Genomic DNA, 23,862 nt, shown 5'->3' on the forward strand with positions numbered 1-23,862 from the left:
GATTGGTAAAAAAATGAAAACTTCTGTTATGTGTAACATGAATCAACCCATGTTTAAGTGTTTGTAAAATTTAAAAAAATAACATTTGGGGATTTTTTTTCAGGGTCTTATGGGACTGAAAGTAATAGGAGCCAAAGGAAGGAAGGTAATTTCATAAGAAGCTTTAAACATTTTATAAGTTTTGTTTCTGTTTTCTGCATTTTCTGATTTGCTATGGTGAAATGCTTGGGGAAGTCCTGTAAAATGCAAATTTTCAGTATATATGTGGGAGTCTTTTGTTGAAAAATGAAAACATGGCAATGTTCCCTAAGGTCAAAATGTTTTCACATAAGAGCCAATGAGATAAATGTCTAGACAAAAGATTAGACACTGAAGAGAAGCCAGTAATTAATATTTATTAGCACATAGCATTAAATTAATATATGTACTTTGTGTAGTGTTCCTAAATGCTTATCTAAGCAGATAAACAGGGGTAAATATGTAGCATTTGTAATCTCACAAGTTCTGTCCAGTGTATTTTCAGTGTCAGCCCTTGTGATGCAAGCAAAACCCCCAGGTTTTGAATAAAAATTGGATAACTTGTCTTTCATGTACTTACTTTGTATTCCATGTAATTGACATTAAGCCAGGAATTATTACAAATGCCTGCATTGTCTCTCAGCAGCCAGCCTGCAGTTGCAGGACTACTACAGTTAATCTGAATATTCTTGCAAGAGATTAGGACATGTCACAATTATGCTAACTGACCTGCACAGACTCAGTTTTAACATTGTAATCACCATCAGGAATGTGCTAGGAGTTTCCTGGGGGGGAAAAAAAAAGCCTGTAAACCTGGTTATTCATTAGCAGTAGCTCATGTAACCATGGGACATCTTACTTCCTTATGAAGGAGTGACACATTCTTTACTGTTCTGCTGCAAATTTATGCAAAAGCCTTCCTGGCTTAAAATCACTGAAAATTGGGGATATTGTTTTGATGAGATCCACAAGAAAGATCACACTGAGGACTTTGCCAGTTCTCAAAGATTCTTAACTAAAAGGTGCACTTCACTACTTAGGTTGTCTGTGAAGGACACATGGAAGCTTGTTTTGTCTGTTAGCTCCATGAATCTGTGATCTCCCTGGAATACCCAGACTGCAGTCTGGGGGATGTCACCAAAGACAGTTCACGTAATTTACTGATTGACATAAATAGAGACAAATATTGTAGTCAAGGAGATATTTTTGCTTGATTCAAAATAGTTTTGTACCAAATAAATAGGATTAAAAATTTAATTTGTTTCCAGGAGCTTTAAGAAATATCAGCATATTCATTTTTTGTATTAATCAGCTAGGGAAAGGTTAAGTCTTCCACATGTCTTTTTTTACTGGAATGAAAATGGCAAACAAAGGTAAGAGTTAACGGAATGTTTGGCTGAGTATAATGACAGAAGAATTTTCATGATATCAAAAGTATAGTAGTAGTAATTTGAAATAACAAAAACACACTGCTTGTGATTTGCTCTATTTTTCTTTTTCTTTCAAGGGTGACACTGGGTTAACTGGACCCCCTGGGCCCCCAGGAACTGTTATTGTGACGTTAACTGGACCAGACAACATGACGGTAGTGAAATTGTTAAACATCACATTCAGATAAGACATCTGACTAGGTTCTACTTTGAGAGGACATTTTCATCTTCACTGCTCTGATAACATTTCCTTTTACCCATCCTAACGTTTTTCAGACTTGTTTAGTTAGATTCTAAATTCAGAGTGTCTGTGTGGAGCCAGCTTGGCTGAGCCTATGTGCACATCTGCACATGCCAGTGAAATGCCTCTTGCTTACCAGTACCCCATCTGCTGGAAATCTGAGTACATGAAGGGTAAATCACTTCTGCTTCACCAAATCTACATGGATGTTCTGAATGGCTATCAAAGCCACAGCTGCACTGACCTCTGGGCCTTGGCACTGAGACTGTCAGACTCTGAGCCACCAGAGTTTCACAAAAGCTTACAACATGTTCATGTACATTTTGTAGTTGTTTTCTCGTTATTTTCACTGAAACCTGAGTAATCATGAAAAGTGTTGAATGACATATGGAAGGAAATAGTCTGATTCAGCTTTAAATATTGCTTTATGAATTAAAATTTTTGCATTGTGGCCTTATATAGAAATTAAACAGCAGTAGCTGACAGAATTATAAGTATTCAAATATTAACAGGACAAGTCTTCTATGTGTTCTTGATTCCATTTTTCTTATGGAATTTGCATCTAATCTATGGAGTCAGCCAAAGTCCCTCTCCATTATATGCTGAAATAAAAGTGAGGTTTACATCAAGACTGAATTGAGGAGGGAAAAGAAAGATTCAGAAGCAAGGTTCAGCTTTTAGGCACACCAGCTCTCCCTGTTTAGATCAAATACAGAGCACCTGGAGCACTTTCCAGTCACAGCTGTGGTGGCTTATCATGAGGTAATGGCAAGTTTTCAGCAACATTGGGCATTATTGTTTAGAAACTTCTCAAAACTCCTTCCATAAATAGTTTGGCACATGAATCTAAGGAGGTAATAGTTAAACAATGAAATTTGGCTTGACAGTGACTTTAGGATGTGGCCCAGTGGTGCTACACTGTAGTATAATCTAATCTTGCACCCACAGAGACAAGGATGCTGTAGGTAGCCACTACAACTATGTCTGGAAGTAACTCTAGCTCCAGTGAAGCAACTAAGGTTTATTTGAGTTTGTTTCTTGTTGCCATTTGTGGGAATATTTACTGTAGTTCTTTTGCATGCAATCACAGGTAGGTTGTTTTTCCTAGCTCTATTCTGAAATGTGCAGAAACAGTTTCTTTTTCAAACATCACAGACTTAGGGAGGAGCATTCATATGAAGTTTCTGCTTATTCATTTGAGTAGAACCATCTCTGCTCAAAGAATCTTGCTGGTGACAGAAGGATTTCCTATTTGTAGAACCAGACTGAAATGGTAAGCATGGAAAAATCCAAGGCACCACAGTAAGCTCTTCTTTTCTGTGTAATAGGACTTGAAAGGAGAAAAAGGAGAAAAAGGATCAAGAGGACTCCCAGGGCCAATGGGGTTTACAGTAAGTGAACAAAAGTAAATCCCTTAAATCCAGATGTTCAGGCAGCATCACCTAGTAAATGCTATTCTTTACAGGGCAGTATTTACACTAATTATTTCCACCTTTAGTGACAAGAATAGAACTAATGAATAGAATAAAATACCTATTAATAGCATTCCAACTGTATAAAAATTATAAAATATCTATTTAACTTAGAAAATGTGAATTTCAGAACATGAGTATCCTCAGTGTAGTTTTGTTCCAGGGGCCGGTTGGTGATTCCCAAAGCGAAAAGGGTGACCGAGGAGAGCCAGGAGCACAGGTGTGTGCAAACATTGAATACATTTGTGTTAGTCCTTTGTGGAAAACAGTTTTGAACTACTGTTGCTGTCCAGTTTTTGTCTTGCTGCTACTCAGAGCAAATTTGCTTAGATTCAAAAGCTCTTTCCTGCAGTAAACTAGACAAGAGCTGGAAGTCAAGTGACTGTACTTACAGGAGTACTTGGACTGAGGGTCAGTTAATTGTGAGTCTGCTTCTTTTTTTTTTTTTGGTATAAAGGTTCTGCTGTTAAAACTTAGTAAAAGAGTGCTCTGCTAGACATGTACTGGCTTTGTAATACAAAGGTATAAGTAGAAGAGAAAGCACCATGTTTACTTAAGGCAGCAGACTTAAATTAGTATTGTTCAAACAGCAGCTGTGTGGAGATATGAAGGAAGTTGCCTAAGAGTTACTTCCTTAACAGCATAGTATATGAAAAAATATTTATTTAAAAAACATTCATATTAAATACAATTTACCTGATTTTATCTTTTTTTGGAAGATAGTTAAAGGAAAGCTATTACCTTCATTCAAATGCTTTTCAAACTTTGAGATAAAAAATAATCAATGACAAAAACAGGGTCTTAGTAACTAAAACTACTAATTCATATCAACTTAATGATAAATAATCAGGGGAGAGCCCTAAAATAGTAAAAAAAAAAATCAAAATGCTTTGCAACAGTTTCTGAATACAGATTTTGAATACATTATGAAAGCAATAATAAGAAAAATAATTTTCAAATTAAATATTTCATTCAGTCCACAACTTTTTTGAAACTTTTCTCCTACTTTTTGTGGTTGCAATACATTTTCTTCCACAAGAAAAGATAGCAAGACAAGACCCTGGTACTACCTAAGGATTGTTCTTTCTTCAGTTGTATGGTGCTATAACAATGATGGTGTTAGAGAGAAACTTGAGTGTTATTTTTATTATTCCTATACACAATGAAAATTTCCATTTGTGTTACTAGTGTAAAGTTCTAGAAGTTCTTGCTATCCAATATGTGTTATTAATCCTCCATCTTCTGTGTTTCTTTCACATTCTTCTGCTTGCAAAAGCCTTGTCCTGCCATGTAGTATTTTGCCTCCCTTCCCTTTGTCTCCTTATTTTGTTATGAATTGCTCAAGCAATTGTTTCTTGTTGCCACACAAGATACAGGACCCCAGCAGACACTCCCAAATGGGCCATGGAAAGCAGCAGATACCTCTGGCATGCTGCCTCCTTCTGTTTTCACTTTTCCATCTACTGCCCTGCTTCAGATACCTTTGAAGTCCCTATTCCTTTTCATTAAGTAATTTCTCCTCAAGTTGTCCCATATAGGAAATGGGGTTCAGAGAGTTTTCCTTCAGTGTCCTTTCAAGCTCACCATGGGGGAAGGGCTGCCTGCTGCTCTATTTCTTTTATCATTTGCCTTGTTTCTGCAAGAACCTGATTTTGCACCAAGCTTTCTGTACTTGCCTGGCACTTTGTACTGCTGGAGTCTGGCACAAATAATCCTCCACAGGAGAACCTGTTTTGTAGAGTTTTATGAACTTTAGTTATGATCAATGAACACTTTAAAATAACCTTAATGGCTTTTTACAGTTATGTGCACAGTATCGAGTTGCTATGCTCTTTGAATGTAATATCCTCACTTTAAATTGTTTATTTTACATTTTTCCTTTGTAGGGGAAGCCTGGAAAAGAAGGTCCCCCAGGTCCACCTGGCTTACCGGTAATGAAGGAAGTTTTCTAAATGTTTTCTAAGCGATAGTCATCTATTTATAACAATTCTGTCTTCCTGTCACAGCTTTTCTCTCATTGTGGAATGTGTTTCAAAATGTGGATTTGCATACACTGAAACATGTCCTTCATGCAGCTGGCCTTGGAGCACACCATGTCCTCACAGATTTATGTGCAGGAGAAAGAGGCTCTGTTCATAGATGTCGTTGCTTCTATGTCAAATAAAAAGACCTGTTGCTTGCTGCTGACTGTCTAATGAGTTTGAAACACACTCCAAGTTAACCAAAATTTTACCAAGTTTTTTCTGGTTAGTCACATTGAAATTTTTGCAAGAGTTATACCTTCCCTTTAACATAAATTGAGAAGAGAAATGAATAGTTTTTAATCACTAAGATCAAAGACATTGTTTTACAAAGAAAAGTTATTGTCAGGGTCGTGGCTGTGTTGGCCTGGAACAAGATGACTGATAGCTATTAGACTGTAATTTTGTCAACATATAATTCTTAAAATATGCCATTTTAGAAGCAATATAGTCTAATTTGTGTAGTAATTTAAAAGTTAGAATTGTTCAAATGTGTTTGAAATACTGTATTCAATTGGTAAAGTATCCGTTCTTTTTTACTTCAGCTCTACTTTCACAACATCATAAGAGTTGCAGTGACCTTTTAAATATCTTATCAAAATTCTTACTGCCAGAATAGTCCATTGCACATGTATCTTACTATAACATCATCTTTGTCATGCTAAAATGACCTTCACAGGAAGTCTAAACACATTCCAGTCTGACAAAGAATACTGAATGACAGACCACAAAGCTCTACTGCCTCAGCTAACAAAAAGAAAATTGTGGCATTGCTCTGTTCCCATTTCAGCTTTACTCACTAGTAGTTCATTCAACTGCACGAGTCTCCAAGAAGTCCCTCTCCCTTGCCTTTATTCACTTGCAGAGAGCCTTAGTCTGCACTGTTGTCCCTCCTGGTGCTGCTGATACCTCTTGAGGTCAGCACCATCCCACAGACTGAGCGAGTTCTGGGGGGAGGGTATAGAGTGGGAGTCTTGCATTGTGCTCAGTTTTTCCCCTTCAGAAATAATTTGCAAAGGGAGAACAGATCAGAGACTCCTACACTTGTGCCATGCAGAGCAGCTTCCCTTGGGACTGTTAGTGTGCTGTAATAAATGCAGGTTTGGATGGGGCACTTGCAGCTTTTCCTACAGACGTGGAGCTGTACCTCAAACTGGGTCTTTCACTGCAGTTTCTTCTCCTGAGCAAATTGCACTCACTTTGCCATCACCATGAAAGATGAAAGCTTTACATTTTACATCTTCCTGTTGTCAGTGCTAAAAGATTATAAAATGATAAGATTATATCCTTATAAAATTGTGTACTATCACCTGCAGGGACAAAAGGGTGAACAGGGCAAGCCAGGACTGGCTGGAAGGCAAGGAGCCAAGGTATTGTCCAATTGTTTTGTTATTGCTTTTGAGGATGCAATAGTTAGGGTATGTTTGGAGGTTATTATTTATCACTGTGTATATAATATGTCTCACTTGGCCTAAGGGATGACAAGTAAGGGTATCATGGAATAGGGAATGGATCAGCTGTAACAAACCATGTGTTTGAACTGGTGTCCATCTGTCTGCTGATGAGTCCTGTAGGTTTTGGTGTATGCAGCTGAATAGCTTTGTAAGGAACAGAGACAGGGTGGTGACAGACTGGTCAGGAACAGTTGTTTTTCTTTAAAGTTTTGAGCAATGTACTGAAGTAACAGTGGGTAAATGTTATTCCATATATTGTTTTTAATAAAAAAACCCTATCTCTGTTCTCTGATGAAGGGGATGAAAGGAAACCCTGGTCCACCTGGAGCTTGTGGTCAAGTAAGTATAAATTACCTTCATATATCATTTTTCTAAAACCTTATAATAAGAAAAATCCAAATTGTTTGCATGAGGCAATAATGGATGTCCTGTGATGCTCTAATTTCTAACCACTTCCAGAACAGGGGGCCTTAAAGTTAAAATCCTTAGAACACTTTTTCAAGAAAGCAAGTTGGTAGGAGTACTGTTTCCCTGTCTAGTCATGCTGTCTCCCTGCTGGCTTTCCTAAAGGCCCCATGTGCACCTAATAGAAACCTTCTGCCTAAATTGTTCAGGAGAAATAGCTTTATAAAAAGCTGAAGTGTTTGTGATATTGACAGAGTACTAAAAAAACACTGCTGGTAATAACAATTTTGATTTTGTTTCTGGTTGGTTGTAATCAGTAAGATCTTGTGGTGTCAGAACATCAAAATTAGAATGAGATCAAAACATTGCTTTAATCAAGTGTTCAGTTTGAGGTACTGTGCTTCTCTCTTAATTCCTGCAACTCTTTCTTTTCTTGCCACCTTTCTCTTGAGACGGAGTATTATGATTATGTGGTTGGTGAAAAAGGGGATGAGGGACCCCCTGGACCTCCAGGACCAAAAGGTCAACGTGGCATGCCTGGTGAGTGGGATATCAAGATTACAATTTTCTAGTAAAAACAGTCTACTCAAAGAGCTTATTGCAGACTACATCTTCAGCAGCCCTTCTGCCTTTACAAGAATATTTCCTAGACTCACATGTAATTGCTGACTTGAAATGTATCCTGAGACTGATTTTTAACATTATTTACCCTTAAAAATAATTGCCAGTATGCAATAGTTGCATGAGTGGTAGATGCCTACTCAAGCAAAACCAGATTCTTATTTTAAATTTTAAGCTTAAAATGCAAAGGATAAAAGTTTGTATTCAATGCTATTGAACAGTGACTTTGTAAAGGATAGAGTGGTTTAACTCAAGTTTTTAATACCTTGCTTTTGCAGGGCCACAGGGTCCTCCTGGAGCTGCTGGAAGACCAGGTATTTGCAATAATAAAATACATTGTTATTCCTCTCTGTTACACTGAATCAGCTTTGTCAAATGTTAATTTCAGGTGACTTTAAAAATATTTCTAAGTGCTAAAAAATTGTCATCCAAGAGCTTTGGTGGGTCAAGTAGTCAGGTAAAGATAATTTTAAAATGTTTGTAGATTCTCACTTGAATTAATATATTTCAAGATAAAAAATATTTGTAACACGAACTTGGTGTGTTTGTCTGTCACTCATTCTATAGAGTACTTTGCTTTAAACTGCCATTTCTTCTTTAACTCTGTTTTTTTTATTTTTTCCCCTTTGGTTAGGTGTGTCAAGACCTGGTATGAGAGGTCCCCCAGGATTTCCTGGGCCAAAAGGAACAAAAGGAGAGAGAGGACAGACTGGCTTGTGTATAGTAGGCCCTCCAGGACTGCCTGGTATTACTGGCAGGCCTGGTTCTGTTGGATTGCCAGGTCCTCCAGGAGAACCAGGTACTTCTAATTGCAGGTGTTTTTTCCAGGTAGCTCTCTCTTTTAAATGAATTGTTGAGTATCTCAAGTTGGAAGGGACCCATAGGGATCAGAATACTGTTTCGAGCTCATCTCTGCAACTTTTTTCTCCCTTAGCAAGTAGAGAATTGTCTTGAATAATCTGTGATGTAATGGTGCCATGCTCATTTCATTAACAGGTAGAGTAACATTTGGAACTGGCCTGCCAGGACTTCCTGGAGAGCCAGGGTGTACAGGACCTCCAGGACCTCCAGGAGATACTGGCATGAGAGGTCAGTTTCAGATAACTGTCACTCAGAAGTAGAAGTAGGTACAATCTAGTAATCCTCATGGATTCTCATTAGATTTTTTTAAAATTTAATTTACCTTTCAAATAATTTTCTGACTTCAGAGTTTTAAGATCATTCATTAGGGATAGTGAGATGTCTTCCTCCCCTTACATCAACTGAAAGAGCAGTGATGTGCCAGTGCTGCACAGTTGTACAGAACTGTCTTCACTGGAAGCAGTTACTACAGACTGGTAGAGCTTTGTTATGTTCTTGCTGACATTTCATCTCTGAAAGATGCTGCAACTTCCACCCACAGGAGCTGCTGAATCTCTTTGCCCTTTGCTTGTCATTAGAATGACCCTGAGTGTTGCAGAGCTCTGTTACTTGGAAGCATATGTCCTTTCCATACTCTTAGAATCTGGCTTATGAGTAAAGTGACTATATCCAAATTGTTTGCTAAAATTTGACTTGAAAAAATCAAGAAATTTAAACCAAATGTTTGTCCCTTGAATTAATTGCGGTCAGTTCTGATTGACTTTCTGACCACAGGTAATTTAGTACTGTGTTAGAAGTGATCTTCCAACAAAATTAAGGCCATGATTCTACCACTCCTGGCCAAGAAGTGTTAGCTATAACAAAGTAAGTAGCACATAAGTTAACCTTGAAAATTATTTGCTGTGGAGCAACTAATGATTTATTTTCATTCTAGGTGATGATGCTCGTGTGTGTACTGATTGTAGCTACATTCCGGGAATGCCTGGTCTTCCTGGTTCTCCTGGGCCTCGTGGTCAGGATGGCATGCCTGGTAAATTATCTTGTTCCTAACAGGATAGTAGGAGTACAAATGATTTTGTTTTTAACATGAGAATCAGGTGTGGGCATGTCTGCAGCCTGCAGTCCTTGAACTAACCCTGAGGTGGTGGTGAGTGTGAGATCCTGGGGCAGCTCGCTCTGCTGACATGAGCACAAGCCCTAAAAGATGGGAACTCAAAGTGCTGATAGGCTTTAGGTGCAGCCTCAAGCCAGTTCAGTCTATGATGAGTAGTCAATGTAACAATAGAAACATTGAATAGTGGGTGCAGTTATTGGAGCTTGTCAAAATCCATGTCCTTGTTTTCATTTTTCTTTACAAAATATACTGATTCTTTTGCAGGTAGAGAAGGAACAACAGGTCCGAAAGGTTCTCCAGGTTCTCCAGGAACACCAGGGCTTCCAGGGGCTCAAGTAAGACTGGCTTTTCAGATTAACATTCAGATCCCACAATAATTATTTCAGAGAAACCTCATGGCTAGTGCTATGTGCAGTGTCATACTGGGTGATCTCAACAGGTTTTTTTCCTGTAGTAATGAATGTGTCAGCATGGGAGGCAAGGCTGAGAATGTGATGTATGGCTCACACAGCTTTATATGAGCCTGGTTGCTCAGTGCAGCAAGTTAGCCCAGGCAGTGAGGCAGGTAAATAAATACCTGTGTAATTAACCTGTGCTGCATTTCATGGTGCTGAGGCTGCTTGTTCTGTCTGGTATGGGTAGTCTATAGTTACTTTCTATTCCTTTATGTAATTCAATAGTCATGGCAGTGGCTGTAAAGCATATATGGATTTTTGTGTGCTGTCATCTTTGTCAGACTTCTTACTTCTCTTGTTTTCTGCATACTCAGGAGTTGCTAAAGCCCCAGCTGTGCAGAGAAACTTGCTTCTCATCATACCCTCTTCAGGGGTGCAAAAGACACTCCCTTCAGGGAAGGGTTATGAAGAGGGAAGTCTGCCACTTGCTGCCGCACACGTCATTTGGTTGTGCTAACTTGTGCCTATAGTAGTAATTATTTATGGGAAAGTACAGCCAGTGCTGTCCAAGAAAAAAAATCATGCACAAGTATTCATTGTGGTGGTTGCTGTACAGATGCAGAATGAGTCTGCTAGCATGCTTTGCCAGAAACCCCCTCAGAGCTCATGAGCCCAAGATCACTTGAGCCCAGTGTGCTTTCAGCTGGGATAGTGTACCCACTTTGTAACCTGTGGGGGAGAGAAGGAAGAGAGGGAAGTTAACTATGAGCAGAGGCAACTATGACATTCAGAGTGTCCCTGGGGAAATATTCCAATGTGGAAGAGAAATCTCTAGTGAGTGCAGCACTAAAGTCCTTTTTGTGCTGTGGTTTTACTCATTCAATTATACTACATTATTCCTGTTTGTAGTAGCATAAATGAAATGGTAGTCTTGTCAAAAGAAGTAAAAGCAGGAGAAAAAGAAAAGACAAGAACCCCCAAAACCCTATTTATTGAAGTATGCTATCACAGAGCATAAAAACTAGAATTGGGAGAACCCCTCTGAGGTATTTAATTCTAGAAAAAAAAAGAAAACTTGAAAACAGATGTCATACATCTAGCACTGAAATTCTTTTGACAACTCCATCCTAGGGCCCTCCAGGTTTTAGAGGAGATCAAGGTCGTAAAGGATCAAAAGGTGAACCAAGATATGTACATCCGGAAGGGCCAAAAGGTGAGCAAGGAGATCCAGGAGCCAGGGGAGAAAAAGGAAGAAGAGGTTCAAGTGGATTTCTGGGAAGACCTGGCTCTAAAGGATCCAAAGGTTCTAAAGGTGAAGAGGTGGGTATGCACTTTTTGCAATTAATATGGAAGTCATGGAAACCTAAGTCTGTATTTTATTTTGTATGACAATCTGTTTATTCCAGCTGAATATCCCCTACCTGACTGAGGGTACTGTCCTCAACTCTAACAACCAATATAAATATACCAATATATGAAAAATACCAATATATGAAAGAATGAGAGGAAATATTCTGATGTAATACCAGAGAGAGATGAGGCCGGTATAGGTACAAATTGCTGAAAAACCTCAGCAGTCTAGTGAGATTTTAGTTTGGATATTGATATTTGAGCATTTTGTTGGATTTCAATGATGGATAAAATCTTTCTAAAAAGCATTTTCCTGACTACTTATAATGCTTAATAATTCAAGTATTTCCTGTTCAGTCTTTATGGATTAATCCTCAGTGAGAACTGACCATAAAACTAGAATTGTTAGGAAAGAGTTCAGCAGAAAAAACCCTAATAATTATTGTTGTGTTATGTTGGCTGAGAAACTGTTAACATGATTCAGATATAAATGTCTCTAAATGTGAATCCACAGAATTCAAGGAGAAGCAGAGCTGATGTGGGTTTGGATTTTTGCTAAATGTGTTTTAGAACAGAAGAAAAGTGTACGGTGCAACAACACAGTGATTGGAAAAAAGTCAGGCAATTGTATTTATTTGTAGTATTTCACTCTTATTAGCCATCTCTCTTGTAACCATTGATATTCAAAATTATATTCGTTTAATCACAAGTAAATGAGAGGATTTTTTTTTCTGAAATTATCAGAGTGACACTGTTAGTAAAATAATACAAGATTATAGTCAGAAAAATAGGAATTTTGTTAAGAAAGCTGGTGTGGAAAGCAAGTAATTCTTGGTATACATGTCTAACCATTAGGGATTGGCTGGATCAAAAGGAGATAGAGGACTACCTGGATTGCCTGGTGGAATTGGGCTTCCTGGAGAAATGGGGCTTCCTGGACTGGCAGGTTATGGACCACAAGGAGTAAGAGGTTTTAAAGGCTCTAAAGGAATACCTGGACCACCTGGATTACCTGGAGAAGCAGGTTAGTAACTTTGCTATTTTACTGCATTTTACCTATGTTAGGGAGTACTAGATTAAAATTGGAGAGATAGATTGAAATCAAAGAAATTATTTACTAATTTGGGAACACAGCTACAAAAACCCAGAGCTCCAGACACTGCAGCTAAAAACACATACCAAGGGGAGCAAAGACCAGCCACAACATGGCTCCCTCCCCATTTCAACTTGCCACCAGCCTCACCACCATATGCCTTTTACTCCCTTACCTAGGATTAGGCTTATACCTAGGGTTAGCATTCCAAAAACCACAAAGTCCAGAGCTCCAGGCACACTGCAGCTGTGAAAGGCATCCCAAGGGGAACACAAAACTGCCAAGACATGGCTTGCTCCACAGTTTCTTCCTTGGAACCAGCCCTCACCCAAGGCTGCTTTGAATGTGAATCATGGGAAACCGCTCCTTGCCATGGGACTTCTAGAACACTGTCCCCACTTTGGGCTCCACTGAAGATGGTAGAAAAGTCTTGGGATGATAAGATAATTTAGGTTTGAAGGACTTTGTTCAGTCTGAACTTCACCTCAGCAAAGGGACAGCTCTGAGATCAGACCAATTTACTGAAGGCATTATCCAGTTAGTCCTTGAAAACCTCAAAGGGCAGAGACAGCACTTTATCTGTAGGCAATGTGTTCTAGTGCTTGACTGACCTCTCTGAGGAAACAATAACTAATGATGTATCCAGACAGTCCTCACCATTAGTGTAATCTAAGTCAGCAGGTTAAATGTGAAGGGCATAATAATTTTTGAGTGCTGAAAACTTACCAGTGGAAGAACTCAGCTGAGTGGCTGAGTTTGCTTAAAGATAATGCCCATTGAGCCTTTATGACATGGAGTTGAATATTTAAGCACTTGTCAGTTGTATCGCTTTCCTGGTGGCTTTGTGCTTCTTTTTCTGCATCTCCCCTAGACTGCAGGAGGGCTGAGAGGAAGCCTGCAGGTGTCAATAAAAAGATTTTACTTAATGAAGTCAGCATGTGAAGGCTTTTCAAAAATCCATTGGAGTTTCAGAAATATGGCAACTGTAGGCAACTACATTTTTAGCTGAGTAGATGGATCACTCATATTTTTAAATGCTTGGGATTACCAAACTATATGCATTTGTAATATTTTATAATGTATTTGCTGAAGGTCTGAAAGGAGAGACCAGTAGGGCAGCTCCATTACCTGCATTGCCAGGACCTCAAGGACCACATGGTTTACCTGGACCCCCAGGAGTGCCTGGTGAGTGCAGCACTAAATCAGTGAAACAATTAAAACCAGAGACTGGTTAACTGTAAGGCATCTTTGCTTGGGTTTTGTAGAACAATAGTCCTTAAAACTGTCCTGAACAGCACAGGAAGTTTTTTTACAGTTTTATGGTAGTTTGTTTTTATAGTTGCTTCTGTTTCAAGTTTCACCCCTATAAAGTGTGTTTGGAACCTTTCAAGAGTGGAAGATTCATGTCTGCATGTAGCTGTCTCTAGAAGTCTGGAATTTGGCCAGATTGCATTAAAACTTAACTCACAGACTCAAATGCTTTGACACTGTGAATGCAATGAGCACTTGAACTGTGAAAACCTGCAGTGGAGAAATAGTGTCTAAATTCTAATATAATCTACAGCTGTGTCCTTATTAATAATGGTAAATTATAACACACATAACACACACAAGTTGATGTTCTCTGGTAATAAATAAACTGTGAATTATCTTTTCTTTGGGCAGGTAGGGTTGGAGCAAGAGGTCAGCCAGGTGATCCAGGACATTCAGGACCAACAGGTGACACAGGCTTTCCAGGGCTTGGGTTTCCTGGGAACCCAGGTCCGAAAGGTAAAATACTCTTTTCGATCTTAATTTTTTTTTTTTTTTAAGTACACTTTAAAATAATTAGCAAGTTAAAAAAAGAAAATCAATTAACAAACAGATATGTCTTTTTAGCAGTCTTGTAATTTACTGCCTTAAGTCTTAGAAATGGCAAGTTTGAAATATTTTGAGGTATTTCAGAGTATGAAGTATTAAAGCTGACAGTAGGGAAATACTTTTAAAGACATTGATGCTTGCTGGAATATTGTCCAAACAGGTGCAGCTATCTCATCTGAGTGCTATACTTTATTCAAATGGATTCTCTTTACCTGGATATGTGTTACAGAGACAGAGGTGTATAAGTTCCAAAATACTTTATTTTTAATCAATTTTGGTTATGTACAATGCAATATCTGGCCTAATATGCAGGTAATATAAAGCATTTTCAATACTTTAAATTTAGCCATTCCTCATGGATAGTTATAACTCTCCTTGAACCTTAGAAATACTGGGAAATTCTCATAATCCTGTAAGGACATGAGTTAACAAAAAAAGCTCAGATACTTAAACTTGTACCAAGCTGCTTGCTAAAGAGAAAAGCAGGGAACTAACATCAGAATGCCTTCACTTGGAAAAAAAAATGGTGACATGCTTCAAGTCAGTGAATTAACAAGCAGTGTTTCAGTCAATTTTGAGTGACTATGTAAGGAACAAGATGTCATGTGTCACATTAGCGCTGAAATCAAGATCCTCCCTTCAGCTCATGTAAGCTGCATTAGTGTCAGAGGCTCATAACTGCACACATGCAAGGACTCTTTTGTAAAATAAAGCATCTGTACTGCCATTTAATTCCTTTTGCAGGAGATAAAGGACTTGCAGGAGGCAGAGGGCCACCAGGTTGTGAAGGAAAGATTGGAGATCCGGGCCGAGCTGGAAACCTAGGACAACCAGGACAAAAGGTTTGGTTAGAAATACAGCACAAGCTTTTCCATAGGTCCCATTCATTCAATTTTATACTGAGGAAATAAATTAGCAATTGTAAGGAATAGGGGAATTCCTTCAGTTTTGACTAATCATGCACAAACTATGAAATTAAATTCTTTCTATAAAAAGAGGCTCAAGCCAAAATTTTTGATCCAAATACAAGATTTCAGAATTCCAAGTGTTTGGGATGTTTTCCTACTTCAGCTTTCAGACCACAAGGAGGATATTGCATTGCTTAAAGCAAAAAAATTAAGGCCACAGCTGCAGAAAAGATGCCTGTTCAGAAATCCAATTAAGCATATATTTGATGGAGGTAATTGACAAGCAAGTATGTATCTCATTTAAACAAATGCTCTGTTAAATTGAAGCATGAAGAAAGAAGGTTGGAGGTAATACTGCACCCATTCTTGCTGATTAACAGAAGCTAATCTACTGATTCTTGACTAATCTGTAATTAGAATTCAAGTTTTGAACAAAATATTCACATCTAAATTATTTGAACATATGGCATTTCTTTGTCTGTTTGTACCAGTATGTCATTCTTTTGTGTGTTTTTCTGACATGACAAAGGAAGGCAGTTGAGGTTGTGAATTTTTTTTTTTTTTTAATCTGTACTTGATGCAACAGAACATCTGGATGTGAAGTGGCCTCTGTGGTCTAAGTATATCATTAGTGATTGGTATAAGCTCATATCTACGGATCTGCTTTATGAACATATTGATTTGCTGGTACTCAAAACAACCAGCAGTTCAGTCAGCTGAAAAAACCTACTAATTCAAAGTTTCCAGTCAGGGAATGCGCTTGGGACATTTGTGATAAAAGCAGTCTTCATGGGCAACAATGTTCAGAAGAATGATTTGAAAAAACCCCAACAACTGATTGAGTGTCCTGAGGCATATCTGGGTGCCAACCTTGATCATTCAAATAAATAATTTGATATAAATATAATTTTTATTATATAAAAATAAAGGAATAGTTATATTTGCACAAACTTCACCCCCACTATCAGATAGATGTTCAAAGCCATTCACAGCTGCAGAAGGCATCTCAATGTTTATATTTCTCTCTGTGTTGCAGGGTGAGCCAGGCATGATTATTCCTGGAGAGCCAGGAAGAATGGGTTCACCAGGAGGTCTCGGCAGTCCTGGCTCAAAAGGTGAAGTTGGACTTCCAGGACTCCCAGGCCTACCAGGGCATCCTGGGCATAATGGTGATGATGGCCTAAGAGGTAATATTGCCAGAGAAGCTCAGGGAGCACAGCATGTTATTTTAAGGAAAATCAAGTCAAACAAGGTTCACTGAAAGCCTAAAACTTAATTTGGCTGTGAACCCACTCTCATGTCTTTTAGGAGATCGTGGCTCACCTGGAGCTCCTGGAGACCCGGGTTTTCCAGGGAGACCTGCTGAATGTCTTATTGGCCTGCCAGGTTTGCCAGGTGGCCAGGGAGCTATAGGCCCACCAGGTAGGACTTTCTGACCCAAAAATGCCATTTGACTGGGTGAGTCTGGGCTTTGTTTCTGCCTTCCAATGGCCCTAGGGAGCTGAAGTTGTTTCTGGATATTGGTTATGGAATACTATGCAAGAAAATATGAATTCATTTAAAAGATGCTCTTTCTGTAGATGGGAGGAAGCACATGCACTGATGAAGAGGGATTAAGATCCAGATGCCATTGGACAGTATAAGTAATCACAAACTGTTCCAAATTCCTAGGAAAAGGGATAGATATTTCAGACACATCTCCCCTGTGGGACTGAACTTAGATCCTGTGGTGCAATGGGATTGATAAAGAAATAAGTGAAAGGAAGAGCTCAACTAGGTAGGAAAAGAATTTAGGGTGCCCAAAAGTACCTGCCTGTACTGCATATGTTTTTCTTTTAAAAAAAACAAAACTGAGATATATAACACATTCCTTCTCCTATATATGATCTCAAAAGGATTTTAAAAAATAAAATTTTATAAGGAATGAATGCAAAGTTGATGGGGTTTTCATATTTGAGTTTTTCTTCTTTTTCTGGGAAAGAACAGATTTGTCTACTCTCAGTTTTTTAAAATTCTTTTCAAAAATCCCACCCTACAGCCCTTACAAGATTTTCTGAATGTATTTGTTGCCTTACAGATCTCACGTTTAGCCTCAAACAGGCAGAGTTCAAGGAGAGTTTCATGCTTATGATGTAAAGATAGAGATGAAGGTTTGTTATTCAGACAGATCTACCATACTACACTGTCCTGTACTTTTCTTAGGAGGAAGAGGTTTACAAGGTTCAAAAGGAAACCTAGGTGCTCCTGGCTTGAGTATCCCAGGAACCTATGGAAAGCCTGGGGAACCTGGATTAATAGGTCTTCAAGGAAAAACAGGATTACCTGGTCCCAAGGGACAATCTGGAAGGCCGGGAATCTCTGGTTTGCCAGGTAAGGTTTCCCCAAGTATTTGTTTTGATTAGCAATTGAGTCTTTGCAGAAAGGTGTTTTGCAAAAAAGGTCATGTTTTTCCAGACTGAAGATGCTGCAATATTTTTCCATCAACACCTTTAATTTATCTTTGAGATTTTTATGAAAAACTAATAAATCATTCTTCCTTAAAGGATGAGCATATCTTGAAGCTCTCTTGACAGTGTGGAATTTTTTATAATAGTCTTCTGAGAACAGTGTTTTATCTAGTTTTTGTAAAGGAATGTCCTTGCAGTAGGACATGAAATATTTAATAATCAAAGCAACTCCCCCAGCACAATGGAATTGCAAAGTGTTTAGCATCCCTTTTCAAATACTTTGTAATGCTAGCTTCTTTTTCTTATAAGCTCATATCTAGAGTCAGATAGAGTTGAGTCAGATCAAGCTCTGTCACTAACCAGAGCTAACTTTAAGTAAGCTAAGTGGTCCCTGTAGGGTTGGTTTGGTTTTTTCTTTCAGAAATCTGTAGAAATTTGTTTTGAAGAATAAAATATATCAGTCATATAATCTTTCTTATTTCTAACAAAGATTTTTCTTTAATATCAAATCATTACACTGTGGGAAGGAGATGGTACATGCCTTTTTATATTGAGAATCTGTAAAGCTTTTGATAAACATGTAGGACTTGACTCAGTTATGCAAACATAGACTTCTGGTGGCATTTGAGGGAGTTGTTATTTCCCAGCTGGTCTTTGACTCCTGAGCCTGAAAGGAATGTCATTCCCACACATCTCATGACTGCTATCTCATCCCTGTGTGGGTATCTCAGATGCATTATCCTTACTGTTAGTTATTTAATTCATTGATAGGAGCTGTTGCAGCTACTAACTTAGGTAATTTGGGGGTTATAAGTCCTGATCCTGTAGTTAAAGATGGGAAAACTGACTTGGACAGTTACAGAAATGGAGAAAAAATAAAATAAGCAATTAAACACTGAAATGACAGGTGTGTGTAGTTTTCTAAAGCAATGTTCTATTTAACTAATTTAATCCTAACAAATATGTTCCTATTGCTTCAACTCCACAGGTGCAAGGGGAGATCCAGGTGTAATGGGACTGTTAGGAATTCCTGGACCCCCTGGCATGGTTGGAAGACCAGGCAACCCTGGTATCCAAGGTGAGTGAGCACTTTATCTGCCTTCCTTGTCACTTAGAATACAGGAATTTCAATGCTCAAGTTACTCTTGTGATCCATTTTTGTGTGTATTATCACTCCTGAGTACAGATGTTGTACTGGAATTTCTTTGAGTCTTGGTAAATCTGTTTTCTGTATATGTGCTGTCTGCAGACTGAATAATATCATATTTTTTAGCAGTTTTGACTTGCCAACTTTTTCATTTTTTAAGTGGCTGGTGATTTGCTCAATAAAGAGCAGAGAGCCTTTTTGCTGTTTTTTCCCCCACTGTGTGGATACCATTATTACATTTATTTAACAGGCACAAGATTGTGTTTATTCACTATAAGAAATAATTTCTATGTCTTGCTGGAAAGACAAGCATTACTTGCTACAAGTAATCTGTACTTGTAGGTGTTTTATTGATGATTGGAGCAGTTAAGAAGCTAGTTTAGGTTGTTTTGCAATGTATATTTACATAGGTAAAATACAATTGCTCTTGAAGATTGGCATTATCTGCTTTGCTTTATTATATCATCTAGTCAGGTCTCCTGAATGTTTCACTCTATTTTCTTGCAGGTTCTCCTGGCTTCCCAGGAATAAAGGGAAGAAAAGGATTTCTTGGAGAAAAAGGTGAACCAGGTGATAAAGGTTTTCCTGGACCATCTGAGACCTTGGTTGGTATTGGGGACAAAGGAGAACGAGGTTTAAAAGGTACAGCATATTCATTGTTCTGTCATTAAAACTAGCCAGGGTTGTCATCTGTTTGGCAGTTTCAGTGGACTCTAAAATATGGAATAAACTGACACTACTGCTGAGAGTACTCACATTGTTTTGAAATAATTATTGCTAAACACTAGAACTGCCTTCTTATTTATGGAATAGTTAGATATTACATTGAATATTCAGTTCAATTTTAGTAATTCTTAATTCATTTAAAAAGCTCTTATTTTAATGCTAAATAATATATCAGTAGTACCAGGAGGCTTCTATACATATATGCTATACATTTATGTTTTTACATTTATATTATCCTGTGAGCACAGAAATGGCTGCACCTACCAACCAGAGGCTGGATTGCAAAGACATGAAATCTGCTCAGAAGTACCTGACTGCCAGAAAAACTCCTTTGCAATATTAATGTAGACTCTCTATATGAGCTGTAGATGCTTAACTAATGCTATCTGGCTTTTTCTATTGGTATTTTCCTATGGAAGCTTTCAGGAACTTCCTATTGCCTCCACATGAAAAATACAGAAGGTGTTGAATTTGAGATTGTATTTTGCTTATGTGTGTTCAGAGTGAAAATCCCATGTTCCACTTCTGTTTCGTTAGCTTAAAGAGTTATAGAATGTTAAACTTTGTACAAAAGGTATATTCTAAGATGATGTTTTGTAATATCTTTTAAATGAATCTTCATTTCAGGAGTTCAAGGCCAAATGGGTGTGAGAGGAGAAAAAGGAGACGTTGGTGTGCAAGGTCCACCAGGTGTTGATGGGTCTGAAGGAATGCCTGGTCTACCAGGTATGGAATATGTAAATTGAAAATCCCTGTGCCATGTGGCCAGGGAGGCACTGCTGCTCCAGTGCACACCAGCTTGGCTCCAGAAGCAGCACTACATTCTCTATTAACTCTCAGGCTTTCCTGAGAATTCTGAAACTGGGCAATTTCAAAAGCTGCAGTTTGAAAGTCATAGCAGCTATCACCAAATCATTCTTTGTTTTCTTTCAAGTATATACCATTGTTTAGGATGACAAATAGAAAATAATATTAAATCCTGAATAACAAAAAAAGTCAAAAAGCCAAGGAAACGAATGAATAAAAATTAATATTTCTAAAAAGGAAAAAGAAGTCTGAATTTGCAATATTATTAAAAAATTAATTCTAAAATGTTACAATTTTACACGAAAATATTTTAGGGGTTTTTTTGAATTTCAGATTAATTATATTTCCCTTTTCAAAACTTATATATTTGACTTGTATTTCAAAAGTTAACAGTTTTCTAGTGAAAAGCAGCTTTAAAAATGTCAGGCATTGGCAGACTGGCATTTAGAAAGAATGTTCACAGAACATTCTAGATAATCTGGATATTCTAGTCATTAAACTGAGTGCTAATTTAGCTAAATGAATCTCAAGCTAAGTGAGTGAGGGGAAAATTGCTTAGGTCACGCTCAGTTTTTACTATATCCTAGTCATGAGAAATCTGTCATGAGTAAGTAATAATGTGATTGTTCCATGCACAAAACTAAACTGAACTGCAGTGCAATGAAAGGAGAGTCCAGTACATAAATACAAATTCATGATCTTGATCAAATTCAGCTAAAATATATTGCAGTGGCTGCCCCTTAGTGCTGTGGTCACAAACCTTAATTTTAACATTGATACATAAGGTATTTGTAATTTCCTTGGCTTTATGAAAACAATAATGATAATTTTATCTATGTCTGGGGCAAAAGGCTCCATGTTGATTATCTATAAAATAGTAATACACTAAAAGAAGGTGTGTGGTAGAGAATTTTGTATCCATAACAGTTCTAACATGACATTTATTTCTTCATCTTGCAGGAGCCAAGGGATTTATGGGTCTTCCAGGGATTCCTGGAGGACAAGGATTCCCTGGTGCACTTGGAGACAAAGGGGACATGGGAATTCCAGGTCATTTTCTTTCAAGACATATTACAAACTCATATAGCTCTCTAGAAGCATTTGCACAGGTCTGAGCTGTTACTGTCAGCACACCACACAATTCTTATACTGGGATTTATTCTTTAGTATCCATAGACTTATCTTCACCCCAGTATTTGCTTGACTGGCAGAATGCAATTCTCCCTCTCTATCCAAATTCTTTAATTTATATATTGTTACATTGAAGAACCTCCTTTTAGAAATAAAATCACAGTTTAAATTACTTTAATGAAGAATTAATATCTGTATATATAAGCAATAGCTCACAAAACAAGGAGTGTGAAATGCAATTATGATCCTTTTAAGAATGGTATCAGTATTGGTATTTTTCCAGGTCCAAAAGGCCAGAAAGGATCTCCAGGCTTTCCAGGACCATCAGGTGACCCTGGTCCACCAGGCTATGGTGGCTTTCCAGGTGACAAAGGAGATCCTGGGTACCCATCTGCTGGGCCTCCAGGAGAACCTGGTCCAAAGGTATAAAGGCAGGGGAAAAACTTTCCTGTTAGGCAGAGCCTTTGACTATAGAAACAGAACATGTAAGCAAGAGCTGCAGAGTTTGCAGAAATAGTTGATTTATTAGTGGTAAGAAATATGAAAATTCTATTGTCATTACTCAGGAGTTTTTTCCATTGTATTTCACTTCATTTGTGCAAGAATTTCTTATTTATAAAGATGAAATATCTTGAAGTAACTTGCTTTCTGTAAAAGTTCTAACTCATTAAGAATAAGGATGTTAAAAAGTACATTAAAAACTCATCTTAGCAAATGCAAAAGTTTATATTATAAACTTGTACTGTTTAGTTTGGATAGTCTGGTAATATCCTTGCACAAGATTTTTTTTTTCCTTAGTAATGTGTATTATATCCAGTGTATGCTGTTTGGTCATATATACATTGCTAAGAACAAAGCAGTATTTTTAAGTTAGTTTAGTTGGATAGTTTAACTCCACATGTTCTGGTTGTTGAATAACTGGAAGTCTTTTTACCTATGAGATTATCTGAAATGTGTGGCTGAGGCTATAAATTCCTGTATAAATCCTGTAATTTGTCTAAATGATTCGTTTATTTTCAGTATGAGCTGGGTAGCCCCAGTGAAACTTCTGTGAAAAAAGTCAGTAGGAATTCAAGGAAAAAAATGCAATTCAGTATTTTGTATAGCTGCATACTACCTAAGGAATGAATGTTTGGATCAAAAGAACAGCTGGTAGAATAAAACTGAAGGGAAATCTGTGCTCGGGAAAAATCTAAAACCAACTTGGTTTATAAAGGTTAAAATAGATCTTAACCTTGTATTTAGTCTGCTTTGGTTTTTGTCTGAAAATACTAATGAAATGTGATTACATGAGCTTAAGCCTTAAAATTTCACGTGATTTTTCTATTCTACACTGTGATTCTTTACCTGTGTGTGTGCAACTGTTTGTTAGGGAGATCCAGGTCCCCCGGGAGCTTTTGGCAGCAAAGGAGAAAAGGGCTCTGAGGGCCATCCGGGGCTTACCGGAGTACCAGGACCACATGGGATCAGAGGGGAAACTGGAGGTGCAGGAATCCCAGGTATGGGGTGCTTTTGGAGGCTGCTGAGCTGGTGACACGCTGTAGAAGATAATTCCTCAACTGCACGGGTGCCTGGGGGTGGCACAGTGACTTACACTGCCTGCTGCAAACCTCAACAGCTCCTCTGTGGTCACAGCAGCCAGGCCAGCTGGGGTCACCTGGAGAACTTTTGCAGCTGGCCAAAGCAGAAACAACAGCAAAGCTCTAAACTGAGTCTGGATCTAGAGGTGATGCCACTTCCCCTCTGCCACACTCTTTCTTCTTACAGGGCAGTATGGACCCCCTGGAGATCCTGGTGTTAAAGGATGCCAGGGCCGCCAAGGACAGCAGGGAGTCCCAGGCCCTCCTGGTATGGTATATAGCTTCTCTCCTAAATCACTGCCCTGGGTTTGGGATTTCATTTCAGTTTGAGTCTTTGTTTGCCTCCTTTTAACAGCCCATTTCAATATTAACTGTTCAGCTGAGGCAAAAAGTTTTAATTTTGCTTCACTACTGGAAAGGTTTTAGCCTTTTTAAAATTGAGTACATATCCAAGGGTCTCAAGGTGTGATAGCCACACAATTATAAGAAAGGCTTAGGTTCTTTAGGTTCTACCTCCTAAAAAACACTAATAAACTAAGATATAGGTAGATGAAGAGAAGAAAACTAACTGGAGTAACAAAGAGCTGTAGCTGTCTGCTAAAGCAACAGAGCTAAAACAGAATTAAAATATACCTCAGGGGCAGTGTGTGTATGTAGCAACAGAGAGGCATGCATTGAAGACTTTATTATGTCTGTGAAAATAGTGGGGGTGTTAAATCCACTGAAGTCCAGTGAGCTCCATACAAGCTATATGCTGCTCTAGACCAACACAGCTACCCCT

General features: G+C 38.2%; 1 protein-coding gene across 1 annotated transcript in view; it reads left to right on the forward strand.

The window, feature by feature from the left end:
* The window catches only part of COL4A3 (collagen type IV alpha 3 chain), a 55,292-nt gene that overhangs the window by 18,776 nt on the left and 12,654 nt on the right, over positions 1-23,862 (forward strand). The window contains exons 11-38 of the mRNA XM_036388946.1: positions 104-145; positions 1,526-1,603; positions 3,018-3,080; positions 3,325-3,381; positions 5,048-5,092; positions 6,499-6,552; positions 6,934-6,975; positions 7,494-7,581; positions 7,941-7,976; positions 8,297-8,461; positions 8,659-8,751; positions 9,458-9,553; positions 9,902-9,972; positions 11,164-11,352; positions 12,238-12,406; positions 13,568-13,660; positions 14,141-14,245; positions 15,080-15,177; positions 16,280-16,430; positions 16,552-16,665; positions 17,446-17,613; positions 18,679-18,768; positions 19,345-19,479; positions 20,191-20,289; positions 21,331-21,420; positions 21,785-21,924; positions 22,874-23,000; positions 23,269-23,349. Coding sequence (XP_036244839.1) covers positions 104-145; positions 1,526-1,603; positions 3,018-3,080; positions 3,325-3,381; positions 5,048-5,092; positions 6,499-6,552; positions 6,934-6,975; positions 7,494-7,581; positions 7,941-7,976; positions 8,297-8,461; positions 8,659-8,751; positions 9,458-9,553; positions 9,902-9,972; positions 11,164-11,352; positions 12,238-12,406; positions 13,568-13,660; positions 14,141-14,245; positions 15,080-15,177; positions 16,280-16,430; positions 16,552-16,665; positions 17,446-17,613; positions 18,679-18,768; positions 19,345-19,479; positions 20,191-20,289; positions 21,331-21,420; positions 21,785-21,924; positions 22,874-23,000; positions 23,269-23,349 — 2,779 coding nt within the window. The remainder of the gene's footprint in view (positions 1-103; positions 146-1,525; positions 1,604-3,017; positions 3,081-3,324; positions 3,382-5,047; positions 5,093-6,498; positions 6,553-6,933; positions 6,976-7,493; positions 7,582-7,940; positions 7,977-8,296; positions 8,462-8,658; positions 8,752-9,457; positions 9,554-9,901; positions 9,973-11,163; positions 11,353-12,237; positions 12,407-13,567; positions 13,661-14,140; positions 14,246-15,079; positions 15,178-16,279; positions 16,431-16,551; positions 16,666-17,445; positions 17,614-18,678; positions 18,769-19,344; positions 19,480-20,190; positions 20,290-21,330; positions 21,421-21,784; positions 21,925-22,873; positions 23,001-23,268; positions 23,350-23,862) is intronic.

The sequence above is a fragment of the Molothrus ater genome, chromosome 10 (assembly GCF_012460135.2).
Source record: "Molothrus ater isolate BHLD 08-10-18 breed brown headed cowbird chromosome 10, BPBGC_Mater_1.1, whole genome shotgun sequence".
In the NCBI taxonomy this organism is placed as follows: Eukaryota; Metazoa; Chordata; class Aves; order Passeriformes; family Icteridae; genus Molothrus; species Molothrus ater.